This window comes from Poromitra crassiceps (assembly GCF_964638095.1).
Source record: "Poromitra crassiceps genome assembly, chromosome: 6".
NCBI classification, from domain to species: Eukaryota; Metazoa; Chordata; class Actinopteri; order Beryciformes; family Melamphaidae; genus Poromitra; species Poromitra crassiceps.
Genome location: NC_139627.1, coordinates 41,446,468 through 41,463,853, shown reverse-complemented (window position 1 = coordinate 41,463,853; position 17,386 = coordinate 41,446,468). Strand labels below are relative to the sequence as shown.

Sequence of the window (17,386 nt, the reverse complement as noted above, 5' to 3'; positions counted from 1 at the left end):
TTATTGTTGCAGCTTGCCATTTCCTTTGTTATACTCTAGCTGCAGACCCGAATTATAAACCGGAAACTGGAGTATGTTATAAAAGTAGTAGTAAAAATAGAGTCACGTTATAAACAACTAACCAATGCTGGGGGTCCGTATGGAAACAGAGTTACTCGAAATGGTTAAAAGTTAAATCAATTTGGTCATTTAGTGGCGTTTTACTGCCATGTAACATAGCTAGCTAGCTAGCTAACATTAGCCACAGTAGGCTGCGCACTGCGCTCTTAAAGGGATATTTATCGACGAGATTTCTGCCAAGCTGGACCTGATTAGTGATTTGCTCCGTTCACCCAGACGGGTGTCAAGCTGTCAGCAACAAGGCTGGGAGCAGGATCACACCGGAAGAAAAACGCATAGGCTTCATAGACAAAAAGTATAGAGAGCCAAAGTCAATGTTACTTCCTGCTTCAGCATGCACACCAAGACATAATTTCATTTAATTCATTTTCACATTTTGTAAAATGCTTATAAAAATAGATTTACTTGGTCAAACGCTCAAACCTAACGATTCAGCTATATAGAAACAGGAGAGACCATAGATTTAGGACATTTCACTCTGACCAAAATATAAAAAAGCATTGTGGATTCAAAACATTTTATTTTTAAGTTTTGGTCAGAGTGGGATGTCTATGCCTCTATGGTCTCTCCTGATTCTAAATATAGCTGAATCCCTTGGTTTGACCAAGTAAAACAATTTTTATAGACATTTTACCAAATATCTATGGGAAAATAAATGGCGGATGAAATCTCTTGATGCGCATGCTGAAGCAGGAAGTGACGTCGACTTTGGCTATCTATAGTGAACAGGCATGGGTCATCTGGCAAAATTCTTTGGTTACGTCTCTCAGGGATTGGCACTCAGTGTGGTAGGACTGTAATATATTTGTACGCTATATGAGAATCATGCTTATTTCCTAAGAAATATTGTTTGTGTAACAACAATGATCAAAATTCACCCTTACTCCATCTTGGGAAAAAAGACCATGACTGCGCTTGAAGGTAAATCATATAACTTTATTAAAGAATAAAACAGATATAACCGTCAGCCACAGGGTTGGCTACAGAACAAATCAAATGGGAGGGCACGTCAACAACCAACGCACAAACACCAACGCAACTGCAATTTCAAAATACTGCACTTACTTACTTACTTACTTACTAACGCACCTTTAGAAACTTACTTACTCCAACTGCACAAAATATAGCCTACATGCAAGCCAAGTATGACGTATCTCTCTCTCATACACACACCCACCCCGCACTGTGCGCACCGCGCGTCATTATGCATTGGTGGAAGTGAAAACAGGCTATTTGAAATAGACTACATACAGTACCCAAGATCATCCCTTCACTATTACCGTAATATGACAAATAAATACAATAAAATGCAAAGTGACAGGGCTTGCCTGGCCTGCTTGGGGGACGGCACAATAACTCATTTGGGGGGCAAGGCCCGTGAATGACCCCCCCCATGACGCCGACCCTGGTCAGCCATAGTGTGTTTTACTCAGCTGCATCTTTTCCCTGTAAAAAAAGGAATAATTTTGTTTATTTTAGACCATTTACACAGTTAATCATTTTATTTGTCTGATGGAAAATTAAATTAGGTATGTCCAGACTAACAGTGTTCATGACATATATATATATATATGTCATAAATTATTTATTTGTTGAATGGCCTCAGTTACCTTGCCAGAGTCACGTGTCTTAGCTCTCAGTTTGTTGACCTGGGTCTCAGCAATGTCAGCACGCTCCTCAGACTCCTCCAGCTCATGCTGAACCTTCCTGCACTTGGACAGATGGACGTTGGCTTGTTCCTCCTGGAAGGTCATAGAGATACTTACGTGTTAGAAACTCTGAAATTGTATTATACATCTAGTAATTGTACACCCATTTATTTGGCCTTACCGCTTCCTCAGCCTGCCTCTTGTAGGCCTTCACCTTGAGCTGCAGCTTATCTACCAGATCCTGCAGCCTGGTAACATTTTTCTTGTCCTCTTCAGTCTATGACAGAAAGTAAATATGCAAGTATAAATGTCTAGAAATAATTGTATATTTGACTGATATGAATACATCAGCTGTAAGTCAGACTATACCTGGTAGGTGAGTTCCTTCACTCTCCTCTCATATTTGCGGACACCCTTCACAGCATCTACTCCTCGCCGCTGCTCTCCCTCAACCTCTGCCTCCAGCTCTCGCACCTTTAGAAGAGAATCAGACATTAAGAATTCATTTCTTTTGTGAAACAGTCTTGCATGTACTATGCCAATTTTAACAGATTTCTCTTACTCTACACTCCAGTTTTTGGAGCTGTTTCTTGCCACCCTTCATTGCCAAGTTCTCAGCCTCATCCAGGCGGTGCTGCAGGTCCTTGACAGTAACCTCCAAGTTCTTCTTCATCCTCTCCAGGTGAGCGCTAGTGTCCTGCTCCTTCTTCAGCTCCTCAGCCATCATGGCAGCCTAGAAAAGAAAGAAAAAAACGTGTATTAGAAATGTTTAAAAAAAAAAAAAAAAAATGTGGGGAATAGTAATACAAAGAAAGTAGCAACTGCAAGTTAAACATACATCGGTGATGGCCTTCTTGGCCTTCTCCTCTGCATTCCTTGATTCCTGAATAGTGTCATCTACTTCACCCTGGACCTGGACCAGGTCAGCCTCCAGCTTCTTCTTTGTGTTCAGAAGGCTTGTATTCTAGAAGAAAAACATTCACTCATGACTACACATATTATTTAAAAAATGCATTTGAGAATTAGTGAATACATTATTTTGTTTATTTACCTGAGAGTGCAGAAGGCCAACACGCTCACTAGCATCCAGCAGTTCTTGCTCAGCCACCTTGCGGCCTCTCTCTGTCTGTTCTAGAGCAGCCCTGAGCTCCTCAATTTCAGCCATCATGAGACCGTTCCTACGATCCACCATGGCAGCCTGCTCCATGAAGTCTTCTTGTGCTCTGACAGCATCATCAAGGTGCAATTGTGCGTCCTAATGCAGACAATGTCATGAAAATGTTGACAGAAATATCAGAATGTGGCTCCACTAACAATGTCTATTTATGTCTGCACAAGTGCTGTGTGCCCTACCTTCAGTTGTCCCTGGACAGTCCTCAGCTGCTTCTGGGCCTCAGCAGCCTGGCGGTTAGCATGACTCAGCTGAATCTCCATCTCATTCAGGTCTCCCTCCATCTTCTTCTTGATTCTCAAAGCATCATTCCTGCTCCTGACCTCCGAGTCAAGAGTGCTCTGCATGGAGTCAGTCACCCTCTGGCTGTTCCTCTTGATCTGCTCCATCTCCTCATCTTTCTCTTTGAGCTTTCTGTCAACCTCACCCTTAACCTGGTTGAGCTCCAGCTGGACACGCAGAATCTTGGATTCTTCATGTTCCAGTGTTCCCTAATGATTTAAAAAGTATTAAAACAGAGCCCGTCCTAGTCCTACTGTACCTTTTGAAAGTGGACAATCTTCCATTGTTTGTCAAACTATTACAATTTCTTGTAGAAAACAAATACCCAAATTAACAATTAAAATGTTAAACTCCAGTCTAGAAGACGTTTTACCTCAGCTTCCTCAAGTGCTGTCTGGATTTCAGCCCTCTCTGTCTCCACCTGCTTCTTGCACTTCTCCAGCTCATGGATGTTCTTTCCTGTCTCACCAATCTGTTCAGTCAGGTCTGAGATCTCCTCTGCAGAAAAATGTATGTGTTTAATATTGTTAAATCTTGAAATGTAGATTATATCGGTAATTCAAATGAATGTAGATTAGATATCCACCCTGTCCTCATTTCAAGCCAACCTAACAGCAAATTCGAACATTATCTGGGAGGAACTCACGTTGCAGGTTCTTGTTCTCGCGCTTCAGGGTCTCCAGCTGATCCAGGGCTTCCTCATAGGAGTTCTTTATCTTGAACAGCTCAGTGCTGAGAGAACGAGCCTCTTTCTGAGCTCCTTCAAGCTCTGCCTGACCCTCCTCATATTTTTGTTTCCACTCTGCCAAGACCTGAATAAGATGCAACCCATACAGTTGACTTAGTTTCATATTCATCAATACAAAAACAACTGATTAAACTTCAAGCGTAATAAACAATCCTACCTTGTCAAAGTTCCTCTGCTTCTTGTCAAGGTTTGCAGCCAGCCCATTGGACCTCTCCACATCAATCATGAGGTCCTCCACCTCACTCTGGAGCCTATGTTTGGTCTTCTCCAGAGAGGCACACTTGGAATTCCCAGCCTCAATCTGCTCCTCAGCCTCTTGAAGGCGCTGGGCAAGCTTTTTCCTGTTGAATATTTGTATTTTGTCCATCAGTGAAAATAAGTATTTGAAGCCTAGGTTGGAGGTTAATACATGTTGGAGGGGCAGGATTCATGGATGTAGTCACTTCACAATTTTCAAATTCCCATTGCAAATCAAAACATTGCCCCATATCTCCCGAATATTTAAGAACTAAACAAACATAAATAACAATTGAAATGTTTGGACACATTTTAAATATATCAGCATAGCACTATGCTCCAATTCTGAACTAAGCTTTGATGTATGGTTTTGGATTTTACTCACTTGGCCTCCTCAAGCTCCTCAGTGCGCTGGATGGCATCGGTTTCATACTTGGTCCTCCACTGGGCTACTTCACTGTTGGCCTTGGACATTCCACGTTGCAGCTCAGCCTTCGCCTCCTGCTCTTCCTCAAACTGCTCCCTCAGAAGATCACAGTCATGGCGGGCTGATTGCAGACCATGGGCAAGGGCATTCTTGGCCTGTTAAATTAAAGATTATTGAGTGTGCAAAATGTCCAATTTCCAAACAAGTGTTTATCAATGGACACTCAATAGTTTCTTACCTTAACCTCCTCCTCAATCTGTCTTTTCAGCTCCTCAATCTGCTGTGTGAAGGCCTGCTTGCCTCGGGTCAGTTGGGATACAAGAGATTCTTTCTCTTCAATCTGACGTCCAAACTCGCCTTGAATGAATAATGGAATTATCAGTTTTGTATAGTCAGTTTCTCTGGAAATTCAAACAGCAGAATACCCTTTTTGAGTGGTGAACTATACATACCATTTTCTGTCAGGAGACGTGCTTTCTGTGTGCTTAAGTCATTATTCTGACGGAGATTTTCATCATTCTTGGTCTTGATTTCACTGAGTTGATCCTCAAGAGTTCGGCACATCTTCTCCAGGTTACCCTAAAAAACAATAAAAAATATATTGTTAATGTATTCAGCATCTGCATTATTTTCTGGACCTGAGATTAGATTTTTGAGGTTAAAATATTTTAATAAAAATATATCAATGAAGCTGTTGCTATTAATATGATATCATGTACCTTTGATTTAGCAACAGCTTCCATGTTGCTGGAAAGATCATCAATCTCCATCTTGAATTCACTCTTCTCCTTCTCAAGCTTCTGCTTGACACGCTGGAGGTTGTCGATCTGTTCTCCCAGCTCTGCAACACTGTCAGCCTGTTTCTTGCGGAGAGCAGCAGCAGTGGCTTCATGCTGTAGGGTGGACTCCTCAAGGTCACGACGCAGCTTCTGGAACTCTGCCTCGCGCTTCTTGTTCATCTCAATCTGAGCAGCAGTGGCTCCACCAGCCTCTTCAAGTCTCTCACTGATCTCTTCAAGTTCTCTGGAGAGGTCAGATCTCTGCTTCTCAACCTTGGCACGAGCAGCACGCTCAGCTTCAATTTCTTCCTCCAGTTCTTCAATTCGGGCCTATTGAATTGAATGATAATTTGCACTTTAATTAAAAGTAACAAAATAAAATAAAAAATACATAAATATTACGTAGTAAATGTGTCACCTGAAACTCCTTGATTTTCTTCTGAAGCTGAGCACCCATGGATTGTTCATCCTCTATCTTACTGAGGAGCTGGCTGGTTTCAAAGTCTTTCCTGTGTGAATTGTAGATATAGAGAATAGTTACAGTACAAACATTCAATGAATCCAATCTACCAGATCATCAAACATGTGATTGGATCTGTCAGGAACAAATTAAAAAAAAAAAAAAAAAATTCATTGTACTTCTTAAGCTTCTCCTCAGACTGCTGCTTATCATTATCAAGATCCATGATGCATTCCTGGGCCAGTTTCAAATCACCCTCAAGCTTCCTCTTGGTTCTCTCAAGGTCCATGCGAAGCTTCTTCTCTTGCTCCAGGGAACCTTCAAGCTGCACATTAAGACAGGGTTGTAATTATCAAGTTCAAGAGCCAACATACTTTTTTGTTAATCATGCAGTCTTGATAAACTCACATCATCCACTTGTTGCTCAAGCTTGGTCTTGGCCTTCGTCAGAGTGTTGACTTTGTCTTCCTCTGACTGCAGGTCATCAAGAGTCTGCTGATGTGACTCTTGAAGGGCTTTCTTCTCCTTGGTCAGCTTAGCAATGCTCTCATCCTGAGAGGCCATCTCCTCTGTCAGGTTCTTCACCTAAATTTGTAAGAAATGTTTAGTTTAAAATGAGTGATTACTATAACATTATTTGTTTTATTAGCTGGTATGGTTACTCATGAACCTTGTTCTCAGTGGCATGCTTCTCCTTCTCCACTTTGGCCAAGGTAAGTTCCAGGTCATCAATGTCCTTCTTGAGTTCAGAGCATTCATCCTCCAGTTTCCTCTTTTTAGCAGTCAGCTCAGCATTCATTTCCTCCTCATCCTCCAGTCTCTCAGTTGTCTCTTTGAGTCTGGCCTCCAGCTGGATCTTACTCTTGATAAGTCCCTCACATCTCTCCTCAGCATCGTTCAGGTTCTCTGATTCCTAGTTCACAATGAAACAAAAAGGAAGTTACATGTTAATATATTCTGGACAAAACGTGAAAAAAACCACTAACCCCCTAACCCCTTTAAGTTAGTAATACTTAAAATAAAATTAAGATTTTCCTCCTACGAAATTATTAAGGTTCGGTGAATACTAATAATGTTATTTGAAGATTACGTAATGCAATAACAATTAAGTTAATCATTTCTATACCGTGGTCTGCATGAACACTCAATTCTGATGCAGGGTGTGCATTAATTTCTGATAATGGACACCTCGTTGGGCATTATCCCGTACATATATTGCATAACTGAGAAGCAATTATAACAGTGGCTACTGATTACATTAGTTAACCATTTATTAACATTGTGGTATTTTGTTTTGTATTTTGAAATTTAAATTCAGCATGAACTATAGGACGAATCAGCGTGACGTCACCAAAAATGCGTAACCCTGCGGCAGTTAACTAGTATGAGTTGTGCCAAACAAACAAGAAGTATACATCACATCACTTATATTTTGACATTCTGAGTGAGAGCAGAATTAGCTCAAGAGTTTGATGTATAATATATGCATGTCGTGTTAAAGTTGTGTCAACTGTCGCAGTTTTTAAATTGTAAACACGATCAGCCGGCTAGAGTCAGACGCTCAAACTCAGGCTCCATAGGGTTCCATTGCCGTTGCCACCCAGTGACGCGGTTTGTTTACCAAAATGCTGATCAGCTGATCCCTCGTATTGGTTAATGATTATTGCAAGCATTATTGCATTTTTCTTTTTAAAGCAGTAGGTACTATACATTATTTGGGTTGCTATTACACAGTTGCAAGTAATGTTTATATTTATTAAAAGTATAATAAATAATAATTAAATAACATTAAATAAAAATGATAAGAAATCATAAAAGATTATCAAAAATTATAAAAAGAACGTTTTTTCTTTTCTTCCTTCGATCGATTTTATAAACTTCCAATGCTTTTTAGTTATTTAAGTGTATAACCCTGCTCCCTCAAATGAAAAATAATTGGCATTTACTAATCATTAATACACCATTAAAAGAAAATAATATGTATGTTATATGATAGTTCACAAGTAAATAATACTTAGCTCAAATTAAATAGTGATCAAATACCAGATTATTGTGGATGGTTATTGTTACCAAGCTGGCTAGTTAAGTCTACTCACAGATGTCACTTGCGTCTGCAAATCATTCTTCTCCTGCAGAATCGACACCATCTTCTCCTCTAGGTCCTTCTTCCTAGCCAGGGCCGTGGCCAGGTCTGTTTTCATCTTGTCAAAGTTCTCCTTCATCTCAGCCAGCTCCTTCTCAGTTTCAGCACTCTTCAGAAGAGGTTTGATCTTGTAGTAGACCTTCATCCATGGCCAGTGTTTGACATTCATGAATGAGCGGATGTTGTACTGGATGGTGAAAACGGCATCCCTATGGGCGAAAAACGGTTGCTGTCATGGATAAAGTCACTTTTGGATTGGCTGGTATATGACAGAAATATTTATTTGGAATGGCTGTTTTCAACATGCCTGATTGCCATCATCTTCACAAACTCCTTCCTCATGAGGTAAGCACGGCAGAGAGCCTGAGTCATGGTGACCAGAGAAGCAAGCTTCTCATCTCTCATCTCCTCAAGGACACCCAGCAGACCAGCTTTGAAGAATACCTGAATACAGTAGATACACCTGCCATTATCATTGGGTGTTCACCACAGCAAAGTTAAATAACGTAAGCAATGTGTTTATAGAGAGGCAAAGTGGAACGTCACTTCCTGCTTCAGCACTGTACCAAAGATTTTCATCTGCCATTTATTTTCCCATAGACATTTCGTAAAATGCTTATAAAATAGTTTTACTTTGTCGAACCAAACGGTTCAGCTAAAGCTACAGTATAATCGGGAGAGACCATAGAACATTTCACTCGGACCAAAACTTAAAAAAAACATCTAAAAAATATTTTCTTTAAACCCTACCCTATTTTTATACGCATTTTACGAAATGTGTATGGGAAAATAAATGGCGGATGAAAACCTCTGGTACAGTGCTGAAGCAGGAAGTAGGCGGTCACTTTGCCTCTATTACCTCAGTGTGTCAAAATATGTATTGTCATTGGTGGAACGGTGTTTATTTTGTATTTCTCCTTGCTGAATGTTCACCTTGGTGTGTCCAAATTTATACTCGTCATGAGGCACATCAATCGATCCAAGCAGCTTTTCTGAGGCTTTCTTGTTGTCAATGAACTGGCCATCAGGGATGACACTGGCATTCAGCACCTTGTACCTTTTGGAAAGAGAGAATGTGTTAATTCATGGTGAGCACTTTCTCCTCTTATCTTGCATCGAAAATCCCTTATCAAACATTCAACAAACCTCTGCTTGAAATCAGCATAGGGGATTCTGCTGGGGAAGCCCTTTCTGCAGATTCTGATACCCTCCAGGACACCGTTACACCTCAGCTGGTGGATGACCAGGAAATTCTCCATAAGACCTGTAAGAAAAAGTGTTCATGTTGACAAATAATCCCACTCCGAGTGATTCACTAAATGACTATCAAGATCAGACACTAGAAAGATCACGTCAGCTAACAATGTACCTGGAGTCTTGGACTCATTGGGAATGAGACAACGCACAAAGTGGGGATGGGTGCGGTGCAAGTTTGTCATCAGCTTGCCCAGGTTCTCCTAGAGATACAAGATGAAACCAAATGTTCTCTGTGAAAATCAATACAATTGAGTATCAGTCCAAACTGAGATCTGATGTTCTTCAATCTTACCCTGAACTGTGCAGACACAGTCAGCATGGAACCACCCTTCTTCTTGCCTCCCTTCTTGCCACCACCAGATTCTGTTTTTCAATTGGTCATTTTAAGGTAGAGAGGAAATGTAAACTTTAGATCAACACACGGTGAAGAAAAAAATCTATATTGCAGAAAAATGCTTTCAGTTTTTTCAAATGTATATCACACCAACAACAGAGGGTACAGAGAAGACAGCAGTTAATAGGATGTATGCATGGTCATCTTCTCTTTTGTGTCATGATGGACTGAAACATACTGTAAGCTATCAGAGACTGGCTTTTATAACTGCAATCAGAGTGGTAATTAATAATTGCAAAGCCAGTGTGTGAGTCATATCTATTAAACATTTCCTTGTTTCCAATCATAATTAATGACCTGGAACTGTATCTATTGACTTTTTTAAAGATTACAATTCTAAATTAATTTCTACAAGATACTGTCTGACTAGATGCTGGTAATTCTTGCGGTGCCGTGTGACTTTCACGATATGTAAATGATCAAAAGGGGGTGAGGTATGGGGAATATGACAAAGCTAGGTTAATGCCCCAGTATTTCACATTTATGAAAGAGAAAACACCATACCGTGAACATATTCCTGCTGGTAAGGTTAATGAATGAGCCCCACTAAGTTAAAAAATTTCAAATTTCCATGACCCTAATCAGAGTTATAAAGTAATATTGTACCTTCAACAACAGGAGGATACAGGAGAGGCAGCAGCTTAACGGATGACTTCTGGTAAAGCCCTACAACACCCTCATTCAGGGGATCCTTGTTCTTGTCCAGCCAGCCAGAAATATTGTAGTCCACAGTTCCAGCATAGTGCACCAGGGAGAAGTGGGCCTCAGCTTTACCTTTGGCGGGCTTTGGCTTTTCAAATGCTTTGTTTTTACCAAGATGCTGGTCATACAGTTTGTTCTTGAAGGTCGTATCTGAAGCCTTGGGGAACATGCACTCCTCTTCAAGGATGGAGAAGATGCCCAAGGGCTGTATAAAAGGTGCAAAGAGATACATCATGAAGAGTGATTGTTGTAATGTAGCATTCAAACACGAATTACATAGTCACAACAGAATTGTGTACCCTTTCAATAAGCTCAATGCAGGCAGCCAAGTCCATGCCGAAGTCAATGAACTCCCAGATGATGCCCTCCTTCTTGTACTCCTCTTGCTCCAGGACAAACATGGTGTGGTTGAAGAACTGCTGCAGTTTCTCATTGGTGAAGTTGATGCACAGCTGCTCCATGCTGTTGTACTGTTAGTGGACAAAGGATTATATTAACCTCTCGCAGCAATGCATGATAAAACGATGAAAGATTATGAAATTAAACAGTCTATCCATTACCATGAATGGATACTTACATCAAAGATTTCAAAACCAGCAATGTCCAGCACACCAATGTAGTACTGCCTTGCTTGCTTGGTGTCCAGCTGCTGGTTGATACGGATGACCATCCACAAGAACATCCTCTCATAGATGGACTTAGCCAGAGCGCTCACTGAGTTATTGACCTGAAGACATTACAGTTACATTACATTATTTTTAGTCTAACCTGAACACTGTTCAGAACTTGTAATTCAAGCCTTTTCAAGTGTGTGTATGGCAGAATATGTTTGATTTTCCAATGCTAAAAGGGTAGATAGATACTAGATATATGATATAATTTTGCTGTGTAATCCTAAGTTTTTGTTTTCTTTCTTTCTTAACACATTGACTGCCAGCCGTTTTTTTTTTGCTGTAGGTAGCTTTTGCCAAGCCGTTTTTTTGAGGATTCTGGCTCATTTTACAAGAGCCGAGGATTCTTTTCTGCTTGGAGTTTGTCAACACAAAGTTCACAAAAGTACTAATAGAATGTGTGCTTTCTCTGTCTAAAAGAGTTAGTTTGTAGAGTTAGTAGTTATGTAGATATTAGCCGTTGAGTACAGCATGGTTTTAGCGTCTGAGACAGGAAGCTGAGATAATCGCAGTTTTGTGAAATTCAATCAAACATGCAGAACAGTCACTTTAACCATTTATTTTTGGCATCAGTGAGAGATCAGACATCCAAACAATATAGTTCCGAACGCCCTCTCCTTCAACTCCTCCCTCCGTGGGCGTGTCTAGTGGCTTTCAGCCTGCGTTTGTCACAAGTGAGTGCTCTGCTGCTGGGAGTTTGAGCAGCGTCCCTCCCTGGCAGCGAGTTTGAGCAGCCTTCCTCCCTGGCAGCGAGTGTGGATAGGTCTCACTCGTCTCTTGGGTTTGAGAGCCCTGATGAAGCCCCGTGCGACTCTAGGCTTTATGCTGCCCACACAGTCCATTTCTGGAACCCCCCACCGCAGCAGCGCGAAAGCGTCCCCGCCTACAGTATGAGAATGAGGCTCGTTCGTTTCTGACTGTAAAATCGCCAAGCCATTTCCTTGATTTCCTTCCTTGGAGGAAGCAGCCGCGGGAGGCGGCTGCTTTTGGTTGACTTTATCTCTGTCGGGAGAGGACCGTCGCCACCTAGCTGGTCGGTAAAATAGATTATACACATTCAATACTTCCAATATCTCCATAGGAGACGCGGGGGGCATTGATCCACGTAGCACCGTCAAAAAAAAATATATATTTTTTTTGACGACTCAACTCGTCGTTGGCAGTGAACAGCTGGATTGTGTTTGACGACTCAACTCGTTGTTGGCAATGAACGTGTTAAGTCTAGACAGTGTTTAACAACTAACAAAACAATTAATTGTTATTCCACATGGATTAATTGAAACATGTTGTAATGACCTGCCAGGAATCCTAAACTCTGTCAGTATGATTTCTATCATTAATAATAATAGTAATAATAATAATAATAACAACTACAACAGCAATGATAATAATCATCATCATCATCATCATAATTGATTGGATTTATATAAGTGACTTTCTAGATACTCAAAGTGCTTCACATATCCACGGCAGCCAGTTTGCGCCAGAAGGCTCACCACACATCAGCTCTCACGGTGGAGAGTTGAGGAATGAATGTGCCAATTAAGTAACGAGGGATGATTAGGTGGCCATGATTGAAGGAAGCCCTGTGTGGGAATTTAGCCAGGGCACCGGGGAGGTTACACCTGCCAGGGCACCGGGGAGGTTACACCTGCCAGGGCACCGGGGAGGTTACACCCCTACTCTTGCGAAGAGTGCCGATGGGATCTTTTATCATCAGGACCTCTGTTTAACATCTCATCTGAAGGATGGTGCTCACTCACAGGACAGAGTCCCTTTCTCTGCCCTAGGGCTTTGGGGAGATTATTCATCAGAGAAGAGTGCCTCCTACTGGTCCTCCAACACCACTTACAGCACCAGTCTCCCATCCAAGGAGTATCATATAGGCCAGACCCGCTTAGCTTCCCCTGAAAGCCAGTAATGTAATGCAGGAGCCACTGGTGCTGGTGGAGCTACTGGTGCATTTAACATCTACAAAATGATTCAAGCTGTAAGGGTGTGACGTATCTGCTTTCAATATACTGTAAAATAAGTTGTGTAATAAGGAAACAAGAGAATGATGCATCTTGCTCACCTGAGGAACAGTCTGTCCCTTGGTGACAAACTCATTTCCGACCTTCACTCTGGGGTAGCACAGAGCCTTCAGCATGTCAGCTGAGTTCAGACCCAGCAGGTATGCAACCTTGTCAGCCTCTGAAAGATTCACATGAAATACATTATAGATATGTGACAATGACTGTCAAAGCCAATATAACAGAGAATACAAACTTAACTGCTACGATGAAAAATTGACTAAATTCCAAACCTATTGAGACTCATCCACTTTGGGATGAAGTTTATACTCACCCTCTGTGCCGTCTGGCTCAGCCTGCTCTTCACGCTGCTTCTGCTTGAACCTCATGTTACCATGGTGGAGCACAGCACCAGTAAACTTGTAGATGGCCACCCTCTCATCAGGGCTGAAGCCCAGAATCTCTATAGCGTCCTGTATTCAAATGACGTGTCAATGCTGAGTCAAAATCACTTCAGAAAATGCATAAGAAACCATGATGGTGATGATGATTTAATGCACACAGCCTGAGAAAATGTGTCAAAACTGAACATCACTCACATCAGTGGCATCCAACTCCACTTTGTCATCAATGCTGGCCACAGTGATCTGACCCTGACTGCACATGGGGAAGTCATAGGGGTTGGTGGTGATGAGTGACATTTCTGGAGATTGAAAAAGGTATAAAGGAACGAGTGATTATGGATTATGTAAACAGTTTGCGTTAGGGTTACCGCAATCAGTTATTCATTTTACCAATAACGTCAGGCTTGTGGTTGGTCATCATCTGGTAGAAGATGTGGTAACCTCTCTCATCAGGAAGCTGGAATGACACTCTGGACTTCTCCAGCAGATCTGTAAGGGTTGTTCATAAGTCAAAATCTGGTCCACTGATTATATGGCAACCATTTTCATTCACCCTAAGAACTTTTTACTTACATGTCTCAATATCAGCACTAGCCAGTTTACCAGTTGCGCCGAAATGGATTCTGATGAATTTACCCTGTTTGAAGGAGCATACTATTTAATGTAGCTCTACACTGGCAATATATAATGTAAAAAACAATTGATCTCAAACAGGTTGAACTGCTTCTATACTTACAAAGCGAGAGGAGTTGTCGTTCCTCACAGTCTTGGCATTACCATAGGCCTCCAGCAAGGGATTGGCTGCAATAATCTGATCCTCCAGTGAGCCCTATAGTTCAGGTTTTAGATTTTAACATTGATATCTGCAAAAAAAAAAAAATCCACAAATACTTTCTGTGTTGTGAGAAATCTAGCTTAATAGTATACCTTTATCTTTCCTGATCCTTGGGAGGCCTTTTCTCCGCCACCCACTGAGATTGTTGCAAAGTACTGGATGACACGCTTTGTGTTCACAGTCTTTCCAGCCCCAGATTCTCCACTGGGTAGAGATAGATTTGAAGAAAATCAGTAAAATAATTTTATTATATTGATGGTGAAAAAAAAGAAAGATTATCAGATGGGAAACTTACGTGATCAAGATAGACTGGTTCTCCCTATCTGTATAAGGGAAAAAAGTAAATATATATGGTATTTATTTTATTATTATTTCATTATTTAACATATATGTAACATGAAGCCTGTTGATTGATAATAATAATATATTCTCAAAGACATACCCATAAGCATGAATTGGAAGGCATTGTCAGAGACAGAGAAGATGTGGGGTGGGGCCTCCATACGCTTTTTGCCTCTGTAAGCACTTACAACCTCAGAATCGTACACTGGGAGCCACTTGTAGGGGTTCACGGTGGCACAGAACAGCCCAGAGTAGGTCTGAAGGGGATGAGAGACATGTGATCACTTACAGTATGTTATGAGTCCATGTACTGTACAATACTATACTTCACTCCATAGGCAGAGTATCTTACATAGATCATCCATGCTGCATAACGCTCTTTGAGGTTATACAGCACAGAGGCTTCGTTGAGATAGGTCATCATGGCCATGTCCTCAATTTTGTCATACTTGGGAGGGTTCATAGGGTAGACATCCTCCTCCTTAACCGTCCTCTCCTGAAATATTGAAAGACAATTTCAGTTTGTGTTCAAATTCCAACAGTAAGGTACACTGCTTTTTTTATATAGATTTTTCATTGGAAATCTTTTCTAACATAAAGGAAGAAAAACATAAGAGCCACAAACATCTATACAAAAAACACAGAAAATACATACACATACACAAACAGATTCACTCAGAACATAACCCCCCTCCCCGCAGGCAGGACCCCCACCACCAATGCACCAAACACACCCACAAACCCACACATATAATTGGCTCACAGTACTATCTTCTATGCCCATCAACATGTACAAAACTCAGCCTTCACAGAATTTTTGAACAAATCCAATCGACACAGGCAGAATCAACAAGCAAGCAGTCTCCACCACACAGCAAAGAAAAGACAAACGGATCCTAGCTATCATGGCGACGCCCATGGTCCCCACGCATGGCTTCAATAAATGCATTCCATGCCGTAATATTTTCTACTTTAGCGCCATGCATACGGGCCACCGACATCTCCATGACAGCCAGGTCCAGCAAGATACACTGTGAGTTTGATGACACTTAAGCCTACCTCATTATTGTCAAGGACTTTGACGGTGGCTTTGCCACCCTCTTTCTTCAGGATTGTACATTTAAGGTACAGCTCCTTCTTATCAGCAACATAGGCGGCACTTTTGGCATCAAAGGGTTTGCTTTGAGCCTCTAACCTCTCCCTCTCTGGTTTACGGAGGTAGATGGCGGCCTTGCCATAAATCTGCATCTCCGCGTCCGTACTCATGGTGATGGCTTACTTCTGTGTGGTAATTCCAAATACAATAATCAACAGTGGACCATCACCTCATCACCTAATACAATTAATGTAAACAAGTGAATATATTTATCTAGTTTTAAATCATAATAAACAACTTGAAAGCATACCATTTGCACTGAATATTGTAATTATTCTTTTATGCAAATTGTACAAATGATTTCCAATAAGGAAGAACAATATTAAATGTATTTTTAAAATATTCCCATGGTAACATTTTTCAATAATCACATATAGAATACAACAGGGGGGGGGGGGGGGGGGATCATGAATCAAGTTCATGCCTCATCACAGTTGAGGTCTTCAACATACTGTAGTAGTTCATTTGCAGTCCCCTTTTTAGGCTGGACTGGTACTGTAAGTTACTTTAAAAAGTTTGACTATAACATATTTTTTTCCAAAATGGGTGAAAATAAACTGCGGCAAACATAACAGGATTACCATAAAAATATTTCACATCGTATAAAAAAGAAGACAAAAATGTTCTTACCTGACGCTTTCTCCCAGTAAAAGTCACAATCCTGTTGAAAACATGATATATTTAGAAAGGGGGGAAATGGATTAATTGTGATTAATTGATTGATTGATTAATTCATCTTTTCCTATTCCTACAGATCATACATGAGCTCTTTTGACAAAAGTGGCACAAATCATATATGGTATAAATAATAAATTATATTTATTGTAGAGACTCACCACAAGCTGGAGCGTCAGAAGTCTGCTAGCACACACAAAGGCTGCAGGTGGACTCCTTTTATTGGGTTTCTTTTAGCAGCAATGCAGAAGTTAAATGGGTAACACACCAAATGTGGTGAAGTGTAAAACATTTGTTCCTCAAACGTCAATCTTGTCATGTTTCAGGTTTCAAGTATAATAAAGCCCCCTTCTTTGGGATAGTGCTTATTCTTAGAGGCCGACAGGGTATTTTGTCATTGTAGGGGCAAGGCCATTTGGCCACAAGGCCACATGCCAGGGCACAAAGGCCATTGCTCTATTGACATTGTCAAGGGCGAATCTTTCTGAAATGTGTATTAAAATGAGCCAATGACACAGCCTTTGCATAGGGCAGGCTACATTAAACTGAGACCACAAACGCTTTTTTTTTAAAAGATTATTTTTTGGGCATTTTGCTTTTATGTATTTTTATATAGGACAGTGGGCAGACAGGAAAGGTGGGGAGAGAAAGAGGGGATGACATGCGGCAAAGGACCGCAGGTCGGATTCAAACCCGGCACGGCGGAAGGGCCGAGCCTTGTGGTATGCGTGCTACCAGGTGAGCTACAGTACCAGGACGCACAGACCACTGATGCTTTTAAAGCAACTGACTGACTGAGGCTGGTAGCAGAACACTGCCAAGGTGGCCTTAAGGATCTCAGGGCATGACGGCCAGTGGGAGGGGCATCCCATACTGGAGCCTGACCAATACTGGATTTTTGAGGTCGATGCCGATATTAGGG

General features: G+C 41.2%; 1 protein-coding gene across 1 annotated transcript in view; it reads right to left on the bottom strand.

Annotated features, from left to right (window-relative positions):
* The window catches only part of LOC310777894 (myosin heavy chain, fast skeletal muscle-like), a gene marked incomplete at both ends in the record, with an annotated part of 55,087 nt that extends 39,188 nt beyond the window's left edge, over positions 1 to 15,899 (bottom strand). The window contains 35 exons of the mRNA XM_083638240.1: positions 2,332 to 2,502; positions 2,608 to 2,733; positions 2,821 to 3,024; positions 3,123 to 3,431; positions 3,596 to 3,720; positions 3,869 to 4,034; positions 4,128 to 4,311; positions 4,593 to 4,789; positions 4,873 to 4,991; positions 5,087 to 5,213; positions 5,354 to 5,743; positions 5,832 to 5,922; positions 6,053 to 6,198; positions 6,282 to 6,458; positions 6,544 to 6,786; positions 7,970 to 8,245; positions 8,344 to 8,460; positions 8,950 to 9,073; positions 9,163 to 9,280; positions 9,386 to 9,473; positions 9,566 to 9,636; positions 10,274 to 10,574; positions 10,669 to 10,839; positions 10,947 to 11,096; positions 13,115 to 13,233; positions 13,387 to 13,525; positions 13,652 to 13,755; positions 13,847 to 13,945; positions 14,030 to 14,093; positions 14,193 to 14,285; positions 14,384 to 14,495; positions 14,587 to 14,614; positions 14,734 to 14,890; positions 14,986 to 15,129; positions 15,693 to 15,899. Coding sequence (XP_083494366.1) covers positions 2,332 to 2,502; positions 2,608 to 2,733; positions 2,821 to 3,024; positions 3,123 to 3,431; positions 3,596 to 3,720; positions 3,869 to 4,034; positions 4,128 to 4,311; positions 4,593 to 4,789; positions 4,873 to 4,991; positions 5,087 to 5,213; positions 5,354 to 5,743; positions 5,832 to 5,922; positions 6,053 to 6,198; positions 6,282 to 6,458; positions 6,544 to 6,786; positions 7,970 to 8,245; positions 8,344 to 8,460; positions 8,950 to 9,073; positions 9,163 to 9,280; positions 9,386 to 9,473; positions 9,566 to 9,636; positions 10,274 to 10,574; positions 10,669 to 10,839; positions 10,947 to 11,096; positions 13,115 to 13,233; positions 13,387 to 13,525; positions 13,652 to 13,755; positions 13,847 to 13,945; positions 14,030 to 14,093; positions 14,193 to 14,285; positions 14,384 to 14,495; positions 14,587 to 14,614; positions 14,734 to 14,890; positions 14,986 to 15,129; positions 15,693 to 15,899 — 5,457 coding nt within the window. The remainder of the gene's footprint in view (positions 1 to 2,331; positions 2,503 to 2,607; positions 2,734 to 2,820; positions 3,025 to 3,122; positions 3,432 to 3,595; positions 3,721 to 3,868; positions 4,035 to 4,127; positions 4,312 to 4,592; positions 4,790 to 4,872; positions 4,992 to 5,086; positions 5,214 to 5,353; positions 5,744 to 5,831; positions 5,923 to 6,052; positions 6,199 to 6,281; positions 6,459 to 6,543; positions 6,787 to 7,969; positions 8,246 to 8,343; positions 8,461 to 8,949; positions 9,074 to 9,162; positions 9,281 to 9,385; positions 9,474 to 9,565; positions 9,637 to 10,273; positions 10,575 to 10,668; positions 10,840 to 10,946; positions 11,097 to 13,114; positions 13,234 to 13,386; positions 13,526 to 13,651; positions 13,756 to 13,846; positions 13,946 to 14,029; positions 14,094 to 14,192; positions 14,286 to 14,383; positions 14,496 to 14,586; positions 14,615 to 14,733; positions 14,891 to 14,985; positions 15,130 to 15,692) is intronic.
* Positions 15,900 to 17,386: the final 1,487 nt, after the last annotated feature.